This window comes from Rhipicephalus microplus, chromosome 1 (genome assembly GCF_043290135.1).
Source record: "Rhipicephalus microplus isolate Deutch F79 chromosome 1, USDA_Rmic, whole genome shotgun sequence".
Classification (NCBI taxonomy): Eukaryota; Metazoa; Arthropoda; class Arachnida; order Ixodida; family Ixodidae; genus Rhipicephalus; species Rhipicephalus microplus.
Window position 1 is genome coordinate 209,072,785 of NC_134700.1, and position 18,128 is coordinate 209,090,912.

The window sequence follows — 18,128 nt, forward strand, 5'->3', positions numbered from 1 at the left end:
GGGAAGCGTTACTGCAACGCAACTGCACGCGCAGACTTTGAGAGCGCTGTGATGCAGCGGCGGCATTGCTTCGAGCCACGAAGGAGGAGCCCGAAGGAACAAATCTGACAGACGCACGATATTGGAGTGGGGAACACTTCGGTCGCATCTTCGGGGGAAAGCTCTCGGAGGCACGCGTGACTCGAGCAGTGCGACCCCTCATACAGCGCCGCATCACGACCACTCCCCGAATTAAGGCGGACCGACGGCTCCCGTTGAGAAGCGCGCCTTTGCACTGGCATTGAAGGAAATAGAGGAGGCGTTGGCGTCCCGTCCGTTCACGTGTGTACCAGGAAGACATACGCAAGTTGTTCTGACAGAAAGAGGTTCTGCTAGTTGTTTTCGATGAAGCGAAATTTCGGCAGTATTTGTGCTTTCCCTTTGAGACTCGCACCTTAGTTGGGAAACCATACCCTCGTGTAGTCGGCTACTCGAAGCCATTATAAGACCGCTGCGGCGATGTTTACGCTTGCGGAGTTGTTTGGACTCCCCCCCCCCCCCTCATCTCTCTCTTTCTGTTTTTCGTGATGTCTTTTTTTTTCAGTGCAATGAAAACAAAAAAAAAAGCCGGCGAATAAATCAGCGTGACACCCCCCCTCCCCTTTCACATCGTTGCGGAAATCTGCCGGATTGAGAATCTTTCAACTTGGCAGGTATGATAAATAATATCTGGGGTTTTACGTGCTAGAACTACAATATGATTATGCGACACGCCCTAATGTAGGGCTCTGAAATTTTCGACACCTAGTTTTTTTTTTAACGGGCACTGATATGGCGCAGTCCTCTAGCGTTTCGCCTCCATCAAAATGTCATCGCCGTGGCCGGATTCGAACCGGCAACCTTCGGGTCAGCAGGCTGGAACCGTAACCGCTACACCACCACATTTTTTGCTTGGATACTTTGTCTATTATTTAAGTGGTGATAGTTTACGCCAGCATGCAGAGGTAATTTAGCAATATTACGCCTTTGGGAGCTACCTGTTTTTTACTTGTCAATGCGCCGAACCCAACGGTGAAAGTTTATAATAAAAAAAAAAACTGAAAAAAGTACCGATAATATAAATGTGTAACTACAGTAACAGAAAAAAGAACGAAGCCGCATGAAAGCGTTTTTTACAGGCACTAAATTGCCTTTGCTGCGAATACGTTGAAGGGAAACGGGTAAAGAGAGTTTCATTACATTTCTCGCTCCTTAATACTGCACACTACACAGTTTTGCTTACCGTGTTTCTTTTTACCCCCTGTAAAGCGTGCTTCTTCTTGGGTTGTTGTGTACCGCGGCAAAGGATCTTCAATGTAACTGATTTTGCTGGAAGAGAGCCACTCTGTTTAAAACGCGTAGTTGTGGTTTCCCGCCTCTGGTACAAATAATTGAATTACATGAATCAGTATTAAAAGCATAACATGGTTACGCGATAACTTAGCGTGCAAGTTTAACGTTTGTTTAGGTTTGTGAAGGGCTGCCTTAATGAATTGGACTTTATGGCTACGAAAGAAAGAGATGGCGGTAACTCTATTTTAGATACTATTCTCCCTACGAACAAGGAGGTGCAGGGCAATGTGGTGGCATAGTTTAGCTGATCGTCAGTAGGATTGGATTAGGGATGTAGCAGAAGAATAACACGCGAGCAGTAAAGAAAGCTAAACGGAAGCTAACCAATAAAGCTAAACCAGCTTTACGTTTGACTAAAAAAGCATGGTTGACTAAACGGAATGCTTTAACCGAATGGTTAAGGGTATTTTCTGTCATTATTACTTTTTCGGCACAACGAGGGTTGAATCGTGACTTATTTCCTGGCTCCGCCGCTTTCTTCCAATAGCTGTCCACTCGCATAAGCCTAAAGCAGCGTTACGCCCAAAAGTTAAGTGCGGTATAATTGGATGAAAGGACAAAGTACTGCACCTTCCGAACAAAAGAAAAAAAAGAGAGTGCAGCTCAGATTGCTGCGCAAAGGTATAAACCTGCATTAGAAACAAAAAAAAAAAAGAAACGAAATAAAAAGAGAATGAAAAGGAACCGTGACGCGGGGAAGAGCTGTTGCCTTGCTAAAGTAGAATAAAAAAAATAATAGGAAAGTGGGTTCGGGAAGTTCGTTGGCATTGCGCGTCTCGGGGCGTAGGTGACATAGAAAAACCTTGCGCCTCTGAGCGTTAATTGAGGCTGCTTTTAGCGCGGAGTGATTTCATTAATCGCCTGCTGAGCCGCATCCGCCTGCTGTGATTCTATTTGACATTGTCACCTCGTATTCCCCTCATGCTTGCCTCCACCCTTGTTTCACTTTCAAGTAAGCGGCTTTTGACTCTGTGTTTCGCGATACAATAGGCGTTACGCGGCATCTTCCTTGTAGTGAATAAAGTTAATATTTTGTGATGCTCACACGTTTGGGAGGTGGCATCGCACTAAAGAAAACAAAGAAAAAAACACGCGCCGGTTTCAAGCTTTTTTTTTTGTACGCGTGGTTTTCCGATAATTGATGCTGCCTCGATCGTGGGCTCGTTGGTGATGAACCGCTCCTGATATGTCAATCTGTTCTTTTCTCGAGGTGACTTGTTTCACGTTGCCATAGTTGGAAAAGGAAGGTTGACAGAAGTGCATGACCGCCGTTGTGGTTGCCCGTAGCTAGTGAACTGTTGCATGACCAGGATTTAGGGGACATTTGTACGTAGCGCGATCTATAGTCGGCGACGCCGGTGGCCTGCCGTAACTGAGGCAGTGGGCGAAAAATAAAATATCGCGAAAAAAATCTAGTTATCAAAAAACGCCAGGCCTGCGTGGAAGGCGCAGCACAGTCACAGCGGAAGCTATAAGAGCGGCCTTTCAGAGCCTTTAATAAACACTCATTGGGTAACTGCTACAAGCATACTTGCTGGGTACCCACTATGGCATTAGTAATAATAATTTCTTTGTAGTAGACCAGCATTCGTCATTTTTCTGAGAAGTGTTGTATCCGCTAAACACTTGCAAGGAATTTTGTGCGATTTTTTAAAATGCAGTGGATGACGACGATGAAAAATCATGCCTGAAGTGGGTATGCGCCACAGTTAGTAGGTGATGAAAAACAAGCTTTTGCGATAGGTTGGAGCATTTGACGACCCACTCATTACGCTATTCGCATATTGCGACGCCTATTTTTTTTTTTTTGCTGTTCTAAAATGCTTTATTACTCATATTGACGCGATTCCTTTCCTGACATCAAGCCTGCCTAAGGCAAGTTTGTGAACGAGTCCCAAGCACCGGTGGGGCTCGGTGGTATAATACTGAATTGGCACGCAGTAGACTCGGGTTCGAGCCCCACTGTGTCCTTGAAACGTAACACCGGCAGCGGCGGTGGTGGTCAACTATGCGCCGCGCGTGGTTCTAGTTTTGGTCCATAACATCTTTCGCTGTAAAACCACCCCCGGCTCTACACAGCAAATATTTAATTGAAGATTCTTTTAAAAATAGAGCGTCGCACTTCAAACTGCGTGGCTTCTCAAAGTGTTTGATATTTTACAATAAGGTTCCATGTATTTCCAATGGGCGGTGTTCAATAGTTTTGGAAAGCCATACGCTTGTGCGATACTGAAATTTCGCCAAAGTATTCCGGTATGTTCCTGCTGCATGTATCCTAGAGTGGTTTTTGATAGTTGGCTTATTTCAACAGATAAGATTTTTTCTCGCTGATTTCTCATTCATTTGTGGCAGGACACCGTTGCTGTCGCTGAGAGATGGCTCCACGCACAGACGTCCTCATATCCTGGGGATGTTCTAATCACGTGGATAGCGGTCCAATGACCGGCGCGGAGATAGGAAACGGGTAAGAAGGAGAATTGCATAATGAGAAGGAAGGAAGCAAGGAGAGAAGAAATCAAAGAAAGAAACAAAAAGGACGAAGGAGGAAGAAAGGAAACGAAAAAAGCAAGCAGACATACAAGCAAGCTAGCAATCAAGGAATTAAGGTGGGAAGGAAGGAAAGAAATAAAGAAGGAAAGAATAAATGAAGTGAGGTGTAAGAGAACGGGAAAATAGGAAGCAAGGAGTGGTAGAGAAATAAACAAAAAAAGAAAGGAGAAAAAAAAGGAAAGAGAAGCAAGAAGTAAGAAAGGAGGAAGTAAGAAAAAAGAATGAGTTAAGGAAGGAAGAAAGACGGAAGAAAGGGAAGTAACAAAAAAAAGTAAAGAAGGAAGAATAGAAATAAGAGTAATGAGAGAAAGAAGGAAAGAAGTGCGTCAGTTGCGCACACGTAAAGCCTCTCTTGCCGCCATTGTTCCAATGAAACCAACATTTCTCAATTTTAGTTTTTACTCTTTTAAATAAAGTGTAAACAGAATTCTCAGTTTTCATTACTTCTAAATAAAACATGGAAGACATCAGCTGTGGCAACGTGCTGAAAGCGAGTGCTCCTTTGTTTTTGAGCGTCTCTTTTCGTTCAAGTCTGTTCACACTGAAGGTTTTTCTTTAGTGCGAACCGACAAGCCTATTCCGAGATTCTCCTGATTAATCAGGCGTGTCATTGAATCACTTTAATTTTACGCGACGCCGGAGTTTTTATGCTTCGTTCTATCTACAAGGCTCGTGCGTTTCTCATTGAAGGGGCCGACAATTGGTAAACGTGCCACTTGTGTACCTCGTGCGGTTTCGTGAGCGCTTCCCAACGCATCTTTCGTAGCCGTTCCCCGTTATAAAATCCGATGGCTTGGGCGCACGCATTGCTCGGGTGTTGGCGGAAACTTATTCGATCATCTTAAGGCGCCATCAACTCAGGAAATATCTGCAAAATTGGTGTCGATTGAAGCGGTACAGTGGGAACCAGTCGCGAAAGTGGATTTACCATTACAGCGACGTTCTTGGGGTGTCCTATTCAAATTTTCTTTTGTTGTTGTCTCGCGACAAATTGGGACTGCACTTCACGTTCTGCGTCGGCGCACACTTGAGCGTTACTCGCTGTTCTTTTATCACCCGGTACTTTCACCCAGTCCTCAACGACGCTTTTCAACATTAATGACGTGTTTCGCTCTTGTCTTCGGGGTGCGCCGCAGGCGCACTGATTGACGCTAAAGTCCCACCTCCGCTTGTTTGCCGCGCACGTCGGGCGCTCGCTACTCGACGACAGTGCGGAGTCGAAGAGACTGATAGGCAGGAGGGAAGGAGGACGAAACATTCGCGTGCGTGTGTTGCGCAGTGTGATCTGACCGGTCCCTGGGGTTCGAGCCATCCAAAGCACGACGCTTTGGTGGCTGGGGAAGGCAGGAGGAAGAGGATAGGAAAGCGGAACGGGGCGAGACAACGTGGTTTCTCGACGCTTCCTCGCGTAGTCTTCCTCCCCTTTCCTCCTGCGTCGACCGTACTCTCGTGAGGCGCCCGTATGCCGGCTAGATTTGCCGCGGGCCGTTGTGCGTGTGGCCTCGCCTTTCATGTTCTCGCCTGTTTGCACTACATCGGCGCGCGCGCCGGCGGGAATGTGGGGGAGGCCGGTTATTAGGGGCCGTTCGATAGGGAAGCGGGGCAAGTGTATGCCTCTCGCTGGAGGGTTAAGTGCGATTACGCGACAGAGCGAAAAAATGCCCCCGACGACCTGTTGTGTGTCGGTGAAAGGGAGGCCTCGCGGGTGCGTTTGCAACCGCTACACGGGGTCGCTGCAGCAGCAACCGCCTTGTTGTTCCGTGCTTGCGTTCCGAGCGCCCTGTGTTCTGTTGAAACTGTTTACGTTCTTTTTTTTTTCAACAAGGGTGCGTCATCCGCTGCGCGCTTTTTTTATAGGTAATTGGGATGTTGTGTTGGTTGAGGGGCCACGAAACTCAGCTACGCTAGCGGGCCGGAGTCACGAAGCTTAGTCTGCCGATAAGAGGCGCGGGGGGGGGGGAACTGAATAAAACGCGAGATAACGTTGCCTTATGAAGAACTAATAATAAAATAAAATATTGTGCGGGGTTTAAAGTCTCAGAACCACCCTATGATTATGAGTGACGGCGCAGTAGAGGGCTCCGGAAATTTCGAGACCCATGGGGTTCTTTAACGTGCGCTGACATATGAAGGAAGGTTGTTCTCATATCTCAAATATAGGCTACCGCTGAATGGGGTTTGGCGTCAGCTTTCGAGAAACATGTCGACACTGGTATCCAGAATGACGTAAATCTAAACACCGTTTTTTAAATAAGGGGGTTTATTCCGCGGTCAATACATGGTGACCGGAGGTGATGTCTCACGAAAAAAAAATGCAACCACTCTCGTCTTAATAGCTTATGAACATAATTATCTAGAAAGAAAAGGGGGCGGAGGGGTGATGTTGACGAAGACTGCCATTTGCGTGCCGGGTGGCCAGCATCGTGAGCTGCGTGCATGTGGCCTGTTTGTTGGAGGCGCCACCTCTAGGAATACATGAATAATCAAAAGGAGTACTCTGGTTTTTGGTAAACTACCTTTTCACAAAACCAAAAGAACGAGGACGCTTGATACGCGAGAAGATGCGTGAATGGAAAAAGGTGCTGGTGAATCCGCGACAAGCCGCTCTGACGTCATAGATCTTGATGGCTCCCGCATATTTCTTATTGGGTAAAGAAGAAGCACATATTAATCTGACGGAACCAGAGACTTAGCTTATTATGTTTCAGGAAATCTTACTGAGGCAGTGCGGCTAAAATACGGGAAAAAACACTTTGAAATCCGTGCTTTGACGCATATGATATGTGCGGAAATTCTAGCGGGAAAATCACGAATTCAATTTTGACAGTCTCCTTTATTAATGAACCTGGGATGCTGAAGTTAACGAAACAGAGTTTTCTGCTAAATTGTTGCAGTAATCTTTCACACCAGGGCTCTTGAAACGCAGTTCTGTTGTAAGTGTTGTAAGTGTGTGTGTGTGTGTGTGTGTGTGTGTGTGTGTGTGCGTGCGTGCGTGTGCGTGGGCGTGCGTATGTGTGTTACCATGTGAGAGAACCACATCCTTTTTTTTTTCTTTCTTGCCTGTTTGAATAGCTGCCGTCCTACATTTGATAACGCGCGTTTCTTCCCGCTACCCAAGATATGTTTTCGTCATGAGGTGGCGGAAGGTTAGCGGTACGCATTGTATGCTAGTTGGACAGTGCGATTTTCGCCCAAGTGCTTGGACTAAATTAATCGGTTCTTGCTTCATTGCCTATCATGGACAGATTGTAGTTCACAGAGTTAGGAGGCTACACGTACTTTGTGGGGTGCAAGTTTTACGGCGCTCACACCTAACCCGGTCTCTAATAATGCACCCAGTTCGGCGAACACACATTTGTGCTTACAATGTGACTGCGTGTGTGAACATTACAGTTTTTAACTAGAACACAATGTTGTCGTTCAAGTCAGTCGCTTATGCAGCATTCGAGCAGTCCGTGGACTTTTCACAGGTGATCCTAACTGTCCACATATATGCTATGCTTATAGCTCAGGGAATGGGCTGTCGTTTGACAAGTGTCGAACGTTGTTATCTCTGTCGGAGAAGGTATTCGCACAGAGATTCCTGCTTCGTAGCGACGCAGCGGACGACCAAGAGCAATAGAAACGTATGTACGAATGGCATGTCAGAGAGAATGCGAGTCCGCGCATTACGCACGCATTCCGGCTAGCCATCCTACCGTAGAAAGCTCATCTCCATCTTTTCGGGGCTCGGAAGATGAGAGCGAGGGGAAGAGGCGAGGGGGGGGGGGGTGCGGCAACAGTGAGTATTTCTGGAAGCGCCCGTGGCTGTGACGCGGGGCGCTGGCATCGCGGCCGCCGTCCCTCGCGCCCTGACCGGGGTCTCCCGGAGGCGGCCGTGTTTCTCAGCGTGGCCGCATTGTGACGTACGACTGTGCGCGTCGTCGGCCGCCTGCTGCTGCGTCGCAGCGTGCGGCGGTAGTTGCTCGCGCGCTCTCTCTTCTCCCTTTTTTTCCCCCTCTGCTGCCTTGGCGACGCGAACGACACCGTCTCCCGAGTATGTTTTGATCGACGCTTTTTTGTCAATTCCTCCCGCGGATCCGGCCACGGCACGGTGTCCTCCTTCATCGAATCTTGTGCCCCGTGGCCGGGGAAGGGTGATCGGTCGGCAGTGTTTACCTTCTCCCGAAAAGTCAGCGCGCGCGCGGTCCTCGTTTTGCGTGCCCGCAGTGACAGGTGTGTCCGTCGCCAGGTGTACGTCGGACGGAACTCCGAGCGCTCGGAGTCATCACCGCGCTTCCGATCAACACGCAAGTAGAGGAGCAGCTGTCCTCATCCTCCTGTTGACCACCCACGTGGCTTCGCGTGCAATCGGCTGCTGTGATGTGTGCGCGTAATGTGTGTTGTGCGGTTGTGCGCGTACCACTACAGTGCGATTGAGTGTGCTGGTGTGTGTGTGCCGGTACTGTCATCAGCATTGTCGTGCTATTTACCTCCACGTGCGCGTCTTGCTCATCCATAAGTGTTTAGGTAACCGGGGTACCGAGAGTTGACCGCTAACCACTTGCTCTTTCTTATATGCTTGGCAGCGTACCGTGGTTCGGCTGCACCGCTATTGAGATAGCGTTTCGTACGGGACTCAGCTCGCGCCAGAAGCCCTTTATCTCACTAGACATCGCGCGGTGACTTGCGGGATAGCGGCGCGTCTCCTTCGGTGGTAGACGGCCAGGAGACGACGCAGAGGTGGCGGCGTCGTGAGAGCTGTCAGTCAGTCGCCCTCTCTTAGCAGCGAGACCCCCCTCTTCCTTTATACTCCGTGCGTGTGCGCCTTCTGAGAGGCGTCCGTCCTTGTTGAAAAGCTCGCTCGGGAGGGAGTCGTTCCTATTTCGGACGACTTTGTTGTTGGCCCGCAGCGGCGCGGCGTCGTCGCCCTTCGGCGCGCCGGACGTCGCCGTGGTTTCGCCGTGGGACCCTAAAAATAAGGGGCCCTCGAGAGCTCCACCTCTACCGTAATCTATTGTCTCGTCGCTGGCGGACTGCGTCGGCTGCTACAGTGCCACTCTGGGCACTTTCCCGCGTGCCTCAGCGATTTGCGGTTCCCAACTTGGGCTCGTGCGCGGTTGTCCGGCACAGGAAACCTCCCCGATTCGTCGCAACAGGTGCCGCCAAATGTAAAGTTGTGCGAAACTCGCTAAGTCCTCCCCTATATAGGTATTTCTCGTTTACCGGGTATTTTTCTGAGTGTCCTCTATTTGCAGCATTTTCGTTGCGAATTGTTGCGATTTGCGTGCTGGTCGCATCCCCATGCGTTGTCCTTGCGACTTCGCCCGAAAGATTTCGCGGATGAACCGCTTCTGATATGGACCTTGCAGTTTGGTGCTGCATGGACTTCGTAGTTTGGGAATTGTGGAGGCGAAATACTATCGTGAATACTCGTTTTGTGCTATCCCCGATCAACGTGTTACCTTCTTCAGACGTTCTTTGGCTGTTGTTGCTCACGCAGTAACATTAACGCTCAGCGTCGTTCATAACCATCGCTCTGTTCGTCTCTGTTTGTAGCTCTCCGATTGCGCCGCGTTCGCCGTGTTCAGCTTCAACCCCGCTTTGCGCAGGCGAGTGCTCATTCCCGAAAAGCAATGACGGGATCCCGTAACTGCTGCTCCGGCAATAATTAATCCTCGCGGCTCCCGAATACCGCTTGGTGTTCGCGCTGTTGGCCAGATGACGCGCACCCCTGTTGCCGTGATGCGGGCGCGCTCCGTTCCGCCAGGCGCTGGTGTGACAGCGTTCTTTTAATTAAATGCAAATCGGAGCCCAGGTTTACGAGAGGTTCAGCGCCTAGAACGTCGCCATATTTTAAGCTCGTGCTGGGCTTAAGAGGATAACTCTTGCTTCGTTCTAAGTAGCATTTTCATTCAAGCTCCGGTCGTGACAGGCGTTTCTTTCTTTTTTTCCTCGTGCGTAACGGCGCGTGTGCCGTGTATGTGTCTATTCGCTGTCCTCTCTTTGTAAGGTCTGCTCTTTCACGATTTGCTTCAACAGCGCCTTTCTCCGAGACGATGACAATCGCAGGGAATGCGTTCACCTTGCAGCTGCGCTCCGTGTTCTCTTGAACGCCGCATACACTGTTCTAGGGAAAAGAGGAAAAAGACAAAGCCGTTCGATTGTGAAATTCTCTTTGCCCGCCCGAGCGATGCTTTCTTGGTCATTTATTGCCGGACGTTTCCATCGGCTGGCTCGTCGTCCCGCGTTAGGAAGCTTATTGGAGGTGCTTATTTGATTGGCGTAGTTCCAGCATCACTGCGGAGGGCTCTCTTTGCGACTCACTTGGTCCGTCTTTTCTTTCGGCCTAAGGGATCGGAATGCTCTTGATCCACTTGCGAGAGTATCTTCGAGTGCTGCCTGTTGCGTAGATTTGCGTACAGCGCTTCCCGACGTCGCCTTTCTTTTGGTTCTGCCAACTCGTTTGTATTTCTCGCTCGTGATTCCCTGCAGCTGTATACGCCGTACGTTCCTTTGCGTGTTGTAGAATTGAGAGCCTGTTCGGTTGTTCGTTCTACGTGTCGTATATGGTGAATCGTGCGATAACGTCGCGCCGCATGTGTCTTCGAAACGGGACCTGTAGCCGTTCGGAGTTTGCCCCATCGGAAGATGTCCTCCAGTGGGCGTGGCCACGCCTTGCCTTCCCACGTCATGTCAGCCGGAGAAGCGATCGTACAAGTGGAACAACTGGATGCGGCGACTTCTTCGCACAGCAGTCGTCGGCGCGGAGGTGACGTCTACGACCCGCTTTAGAGAAGAGGGTCTTTCCACGCCGAGCACACGCACAGGCGGGCTTGAGGAAAAAAAAAAAAAAGGAGGTGCTTCATATCTTCTTTTTTTTGTATTTCTCGCCCAGTAATAATAACATTGCGGAATCGCTTTTGTGGGCCTGTAAGCAAGGGCTTCGCACATTGGTTTCGGCAAGCGCGGCGAAGTGCAGAGTGAGTGCTATTCCTCCTTTGTCTGGATGTTGAGGACATAAGTGTCGCAGAAGTGTTCGGCCCCCACTTCGCGCCGGCGGGAGACGCCGGGTGTGTTGAAAGAGACGCACCGCAGAAAGACCGCCGAGACAACATTTGCGATCGGATCCCCGAACCAGGAGGAGTGCTGTACACAAGTGCGCCGGGCAAGATGTTGTCGGTCGCCCGGCGGGAAATGTGTTCGGTTCGTTCGGCGCAGAGTGCGGGCTTCTGTGCGTGACACGTGAGACGGGCGCTCGTCTCAGCGGGAAGGAAAGCGACGTTCTCTTCATTTCTCGTCGATAGCTGTGCGTGTCCACCCACCGCCATGATCGACTGGGTGTCCATCGTGCGTCACTCTCGGCGTCGCTTCTCCAGCTACATGTACGCCATGCCGAGCAAGGTACGGCGGCGGCGCAAGCACCAGCTGCGCGCCCAGCAGCGGCTGCTTCAGCAGCAGCAGCAGCGCTACGACGACGAAAACCGCGGCTACGAGGCCGTACAGCCGCCGCCCAGGACGCGCTTCTCATGCTCTTGCTGCATACCATCGCGGAAGAGCCGGCGGGTGAGTATTCCAATCTTGAGACGGCTTCGCGCGGGGCTGTACTTACTTTGGAGGAGCTTACAGCGAACAGAAAGCAGATGACAACGAATAGCGCCTTTGGGCCCGCCGTGGGGGAATCAGTTTAGCCGTGGCCTGGGACGAGTGAAGACGTAGCTCAAGAGAATTTGTTGCTGGGCTGGTTGGTTCATAACGCTAAAGCTCAGGCTCAGTATGAGACATAGAAGAACACGCACGCTACAAGACAAATGTCTGTCTTTATGCCTGCGGAAAGGAGTCGTCCCGGCGGAAGTGGTTGCCCTTTTTCGGTGCGTTCAGCCTAGGACAGATCAGCGCCTGTCCTTTGCTTTGTGTGTTCTCCTACGTCCCGTACTGCATTTGCGCTTTGCACTGTAAATGTGTATGTCGTTTGCCCCGCCATGGTGGTCTAGTGGCTAAGGTACTCGGCTGCTGACCCGCAGGTCGCGGGTTCGAATCCCGGCTGTGGCGGCTGCATTTCCGATGGAGGCTGAAATGTTGTAGGCCCGTGTACTCAGATTTGCGTGCACGTTAAAGAACCCTAGGTGGTCGAAATTTCCGGAGCCCTCCACTACGGCGTCTCTCATAATCAAATGGTGGTTTTGGGACGTTAAACCCCACATATCAATCAATGTGTATGTCGTTTGCTGCTTCCGTGTCCTCTCTGAAGGTTCCGCCTGAGCTCCGGCTCTGAGCTTACAATTGGCGCCCAACGTGGGGCGTCAGATGTGGGTTGTAGCCCTGAGCAAGAACTCTGGGTCACCCAAACGAAAGGCCTTACAAACGTCAACCACCGCAGATCTTCGCGTGGCGTGTCTTATGATATTTGCGGCTCCTTCAAACGGTCGGAGGAACCGCCGGCTTGCCTGGGATCCCCGATTGTACAGGCTCGCTTTGGTTCTACTTCTATGGACACCGAAAAACAGGTCTGACACCTAAGCCACTATAGCTTATTCCGTCGTCGCCTAAGCCCAGCTGGTGACATAAGAAATCAAAATTAGTGGAGGAATGCGACAAGAGAGGGAGGGGGCATATATTTATTTGCATGAGTGAATAGAGGATCTAAGATGGCTATGGGAGGTACAAGCATGACAGTTCAGAGGTGTGGCTGTGCTATACAGTTGCATGCATTTGGCCAAACATCTACTTCATGACTTCAAACGGCCTTGCGACTTGGAAAACTATGTTTGCAGCAAAGAATTGCGCCGCGGTCGCAACACTCTGCAACGTTCTTGTATCAGTTCAGAACGTCCTTGCCTTCTGCGTTTGGAATAGTGAGATATCATCTTTGAAGTATACGTGAGCCGATAAAGGCAACTACGTATTACACAAAATAAATTCATAGGTTCGTGTCAAGCCACAGCGAATGTCCATGTATAACTTATTCCCGTGTTATCTGAATGATCGAAAATTGACCGAGTAGGAAGCTGCGTGCTATTACTATACAGGACCACGTCGTCACTATTTTTAATACTGTTAAATACACCTTGTAAAGGAAAACTACCGATCGGCGAAGAAACCAGACCGAACGCCGTTTCTCGTTTTCAACTTCCTCTTCTTCTTTTGCAGTACTAGCCTGCACACGTTTATTCCTTTTCTTTTCCAACATACTCCCGCCCCCCAGTAGCGTCGCTCAATTCTAGTCTGTACAATCTCTGCACTGGTTTTCTGAAAACTTCCCGTCTTGAGCTTTCACTCAACAAGGATAGACTGTTTGGGGAGAGTGTGTGTAAGCTGCAGTTGTTCGACGTCCTTCGCGAATACTTCCAGCTGAACATATCGGACCCAAAACATTTCAGACTTGCTTAGCTCCCGTGCCCAAATTGTTTCGCTGAGCAAAGTTTGAAGTCCACGGCATCGATTCACAAAGCGAAAGACCCAGGTGGTGACGCGCAGGAGCTTCTGCAGGTCTTTATGCTTCCTTATATCGATCACCAGGTGTAAGTTTCTGGACGACACTATAAGAAATACATGTTGCGTCTCAATATCTGCCTCTTCGTTTATCGGTTTGCACTAGTTCGGTTCTGGAGGCCAGCCTGATTTTTGCTGGGACAACCATTCAGGTCCATATCACCAATAGCGACATGCACGTAAAGTCCTTATCGGTATACCTATAGTCAGTACATCCACCGGGTTGTCTTCGCCAGGGCAGTAGCGCCATAACGCTGTTTCCGTAACTTGTGTTATTTCAGTCACTCTGTGCTCTACAAACTGTTTCCACTTGCTATGGTTTCCGCGGATCCAGCTCAGTGTGATCATGGAGTCGGTCCACATGACACAATGGAAATGCTTGAAATCCCACGAGGAGCAAATGTATTTTAGCAACCTGGCTCCCACTACCGTGGCCATAAGCTCGAGCTTTGAAAGCGTTAATGTCTTAATAGGTGCCACTCTTGACTTCGCTACTATCAGAGAGGTAGCGGAGTTTTTACCTTCATCAAATGCTCTCAAATAGGCACATGCTCCATAAGCCTTCAGGCTGGCGTCGACGAATATATGCAGTTCAGCCTCTTTAAGTGCTCCATGCAGTCCGTCTCTCACGCAACGCGGAATCTTTATGTGGCCGAGCTGTATTACATCTGCACACCAGGCTGCCCACTGCGTCTTGATTTCCGCGGGCAGTTCTTTATCCCAGGAATGGCCTAAAACCCAAAGGCGTTGAAACAAAAGCTTCGCAGTGATGGTGAATGGCGATATAATGCCAAGTGGGTCATAAATTGGAGAAGCAACCTTCAGTAGCGTACGTTTCGTGTCGAGCTGGCCAGCCACTAAATACTGGGCCACAGACTTGGAAGAAAATCTGAAGCGATCATTTCCTATATCCCATTGCATTCCCAAGACCGCAGCTGCTTCTCCGGAGACTCCTTCTACTTGCTCCTCCTGGTTGTCAAAAATGTTCTGCAGCTGATGGTCATTGGTCTTCCATTTTCTGAGCCTCATGCCAGCATCTTTCATAATTGCTTTAGACTGCTCATAGATGCGCCGACCTTCATGGAATGTCTCCGCACCCACCAATAAATCGTCGACATAAAATGCCTTTTTTAATGTAGAAGCGAGCTCTTTGTGGTAGTGAATAGTTGCCATGAGCAAGAAAGGGCTTGACGTTGATCCAAACGGTACCCGTGTCATGCGCCATTCGACGAGCTTATGGTGTTGGCTGACGGAAATAGAGTCAAACCAGAAAAGCCGGAATGCACCTCGGTCAGTTTCCTGTATCTCAATTTGTAAGAATGCCTTTTCGATGTCGGAATTGATGGCGACAGGGTACCACCGAAAGCGAAGAAGGACTTGCAGCAATTCTGGATTGAGATTCACTCCTTTATCCAAGCAGTCGTTAAGGGATGGCACACCTTGGGTGTGTGACGATGCGTCGAACACTACACGCAGTTTGGTAGTTAACGATTCCTCTCTGATTACTTCCCGATGTGGCATATAATATATGGTGTGATCTCGATCCCGAGGAGTATCCTTAGGCACCACTTCCGCGTGACCCATCTCTAGATATTGCCGGATTACTCTGTCATATCGCTGCAACATTCCTTCCATCGTTGATAGCCTCCGTGTTAATCTTTGTAGACGTGATAGCGCGATTTCCCGGTTGTTCCCTAGGAGCGGTTTCTTATCTTCCTTCCAAGGCAACGCCACTGTGTATCTGTCGCTTTTCTTGCTAATGGTTTCATGTAATCGTGCAACGGACTCATGGGACGAAGGTGCCGTTGAATCTGCGATGCCCATTGCTTCTAGTTGCCAAAAAGATTGCAAGATCTGCGAGGTTGATTCGTCATCAACAATTGCTTGTACTTTCAGAATGCAGACCATTAGGCTAGAGCTGCAGTCAGGAAAGGCTTTTTGGTGACTGGGTCCTTGTAGCGTCCATTCGAAAGCTGTATTGATTGCTACCAGTCCGGGAACTTCTGCACTTTTGACGATGCGTCCCGACATGATTTGCCCAGAGGTGGTCAGCACCGATCAACAAGCTGAGGCTATTTTCCGTTTCCGCATCAAACTTCTTTTCGTCCGCAATGACCTTGCCTTCAAGACGCAGGTTCTGAACAAAATGGCTGTCAGCTTTCGGGGAAGCAATATTGTGGCAGATAACTGGAACAACGATTGCGCGCACCGTGCAGGTGTCAGAACCGTGTTGACTACGCAGAGGAACTTCCACCACTTGAAGTCTTTCCGCAGTGCTTGGTGATGAACAGCCAAACGTATTCAGTGCAATTTGAGTTTCTCCTAGCACCTGTAGGTGTAATGTCTTGGCGAGATCTTCCGTGACGAAGGATCGCTGGCTCCCTCCGTCGAGAAGAATCCCTCGGACATACCTTGTTTTGCCGTTTTTGATGACAAAGGCGCGAAACGTTTGTAGATGTACTTCACTGTGATTTGTTGTGCCCCCGCTCAGTGAACCCTTCTCACACAGCATAACTGATTGTGACGACACCATTTCTACTGTGCTGCCGGAGGAGTCAACTGGACGAGAAGGTGTCGCTGTTTGGTTCGATGTATAGTGCGGGTCGCACATACTTGATGCGTGCCCCCTGTGGCAACTTGAGCAGGTGAGTTTGACGCGGCAAGAACGTGCCTGATGTCCTCGGGACGTGCATCGATAGCAGCGGTTGTCTTTCGCAAGCATTCCTTTCTTCGAATCGATGGCAAGGTTCGCGTCACAAGCGCGGGATCCATGTTTCTTCGACTTGCAGAAAAAAACACTCACCCCGGCTGTTCGATGTGCTGTGTAGTACGGAAGCCGTGCTGCCGCTTCGAGTCCTCTGTGCACGGTCATACAGCAGTCGGTCATTAAAGGGCTTCCACTGCTCCCGACTTTCTAGCTCTATACGTGTATAGGTGAGCAGCTCCTTTAACTCCGCATCAGATGTAGCAGCTGCCACGCTTAGCTCAAAGACATTGGCAGCAGACCAGTTTTCTCTTAGTGCCTGACTGCGCTTTGCACGTGTGTAGGCCAAAATGATGTCGTACGGTAGGGCTTTCTGTAAAATGTCAATCAGCATAGTGGAAAAGCTAAGCGTAGGAACATTTAGTGCAGTTAGACAACGGATATTCAGCTGCACAACATCGTAAAGTCGCCTAAGGCCGCGGACGTCGCTTCCCGACTTGATGTGAGGTAGATTGCGAAGCGCTGATAGGTGGTGTTGCTCGATCCGTTCTCGATCTCCGAAGCGTTCCTTCAATAACTCGATGGTGTCTGCATAACAGGTTTCGGAAGTCGGAAAACCACATATCGCAGCTGCCGCTTCACCGGCAAGATGATGACGTAGATAGAAGAACATATGACCTCTAAATGTTGGCATGCCAAGGTTCGGCAGCCTTGGGCCAATTGCGGTTGGCACGTCAGATGGTGATGTGTTTGCGTTCTGAGGAGCAGCCGCTGCTGTACTGTCTCCATGTCGCAAACTGTATCTTGCAGCGAACCTCAGCGAGCATGCTTATAGCTTCGTCGTTATACTCTGCTGCCGCGATATACTCGGCTTCGAGCTCCTCGTCCGCCACGTGCTCCTCGAGCGCATCATTGATCTTCGAGAGCTCGTTGTTGCTCGCTGACAAATGGTCATAAATACCTGTGAATACCGCGGTAGGGTCACTTAGCAGTGACCTTGCTTCTTGCAGGAGCTTGGTGTTCTGGGCTCGTGGAGCGGAGCGCTTGTTCTTGAGGCGATCCATCGGATCCGGTGTTGGAGTCTAGTCCGGTCTTCGCCGATCAGGAACGATTCGTTGCAGTCCTCGCCGCCCGCAAAACGACGCGGTCGAGTAGAAGGTTCCCTCGAGTCGTGCGATGAAGGAGACGTGTCCGCACGAGGGGTTTCGGCACCACGATATAAAGGAAAACTACCGATCGGCGAAGAAACCAGACCGAACGCCGTTTCTCGTTTTCAACTTCCTCTTCTTCTTTTGCAGTACTAGCCTGCACACGTTTATTTCTTTTCTTTTCCAACACACCTGATAGTTACTGAGTTAAATGACAAGTAATCACTGTCGCTGCCCCGCCTCCCCCTTTGCTCTATCATTCGCGCTCGATTGTGAGCCGTCATTTACACACGGAGGTGTGCACGGCAAACCGCTTCCATAATCGCGCTTAGCTCTGTTACTGTCGTTATTTCGAGATCGGGTCGCGTACGCCACTTGACTTCGTAAGGGAGTCGTGACATTGGCGCCTTGATTTTATTTCTTAGTGGCCGGACACAGCCGTTGCCTGATCTCTGGTTATGCTAATTATAATAATCGTTGGGGTCTCCCGTCCCTAAACTACGTTATGATTATGAGGGACGACGCCGTAGTAAGAGGCTGGGGAAGTTTTGACCACTTGGGGTTCATTGAGGTGCACCCAAATCTGATGGCCTCTAGCGTATTGCCTCCATCGAAATGCGGCCGTCGCGGCCAGTATTCGATTCCGTGACCTTCGGTTTAGCCGTCGAGCACCATAATCACTATAACACCGCGACGGATCATCTGATGACGTTTCTGTGTCGTTGATGCTATAGGAGGTGCTTCCTTGTCTTGCAGCTAGCATAACGTGAATTACCACCGTATCCTAAACGAGCAACCTTGTGTTTTGTAGTATGGGATACACATCTCGACCAAGCCTTTTGCGATAAACGGTCTTGTGATGTCGCGTCCAGAGTTTACCTTGC

The 18,128-nt window shown here is 49.8% G+C and overlaps 1 protein-coding gene across 4 annotated transcripts in view; it reads left to right on the plus strand.

Moving 5' to 3' along the window:
- Positions 1–18,128, plus strand: part of LOC142804884 (disks large homolog 1-like) — a 110,022-nt gene that overhangs the window by 47,375 nt on the left and 44,519 nt on the right. Inside the window, exon 1 of one of the 4 annotated variants that reach the window (XM_075891151.1) lies at positions 7,688–11,466. The exons of the other annotated variants lie outside the window; for them this stretch is intronic. Within the exon in view, the coding sequence (XP_075747266.1) occupies positions 11,230–11,466 (237 nt within the window). The 5' untranslated portion in view covers positions 7,688–11,229. Of the gene's footprint in view, positions 1–7,687; positions 11,467–18,128 lie in introns of those variants that run through there. 4 annotated transcript variants of the gene reach the window in all.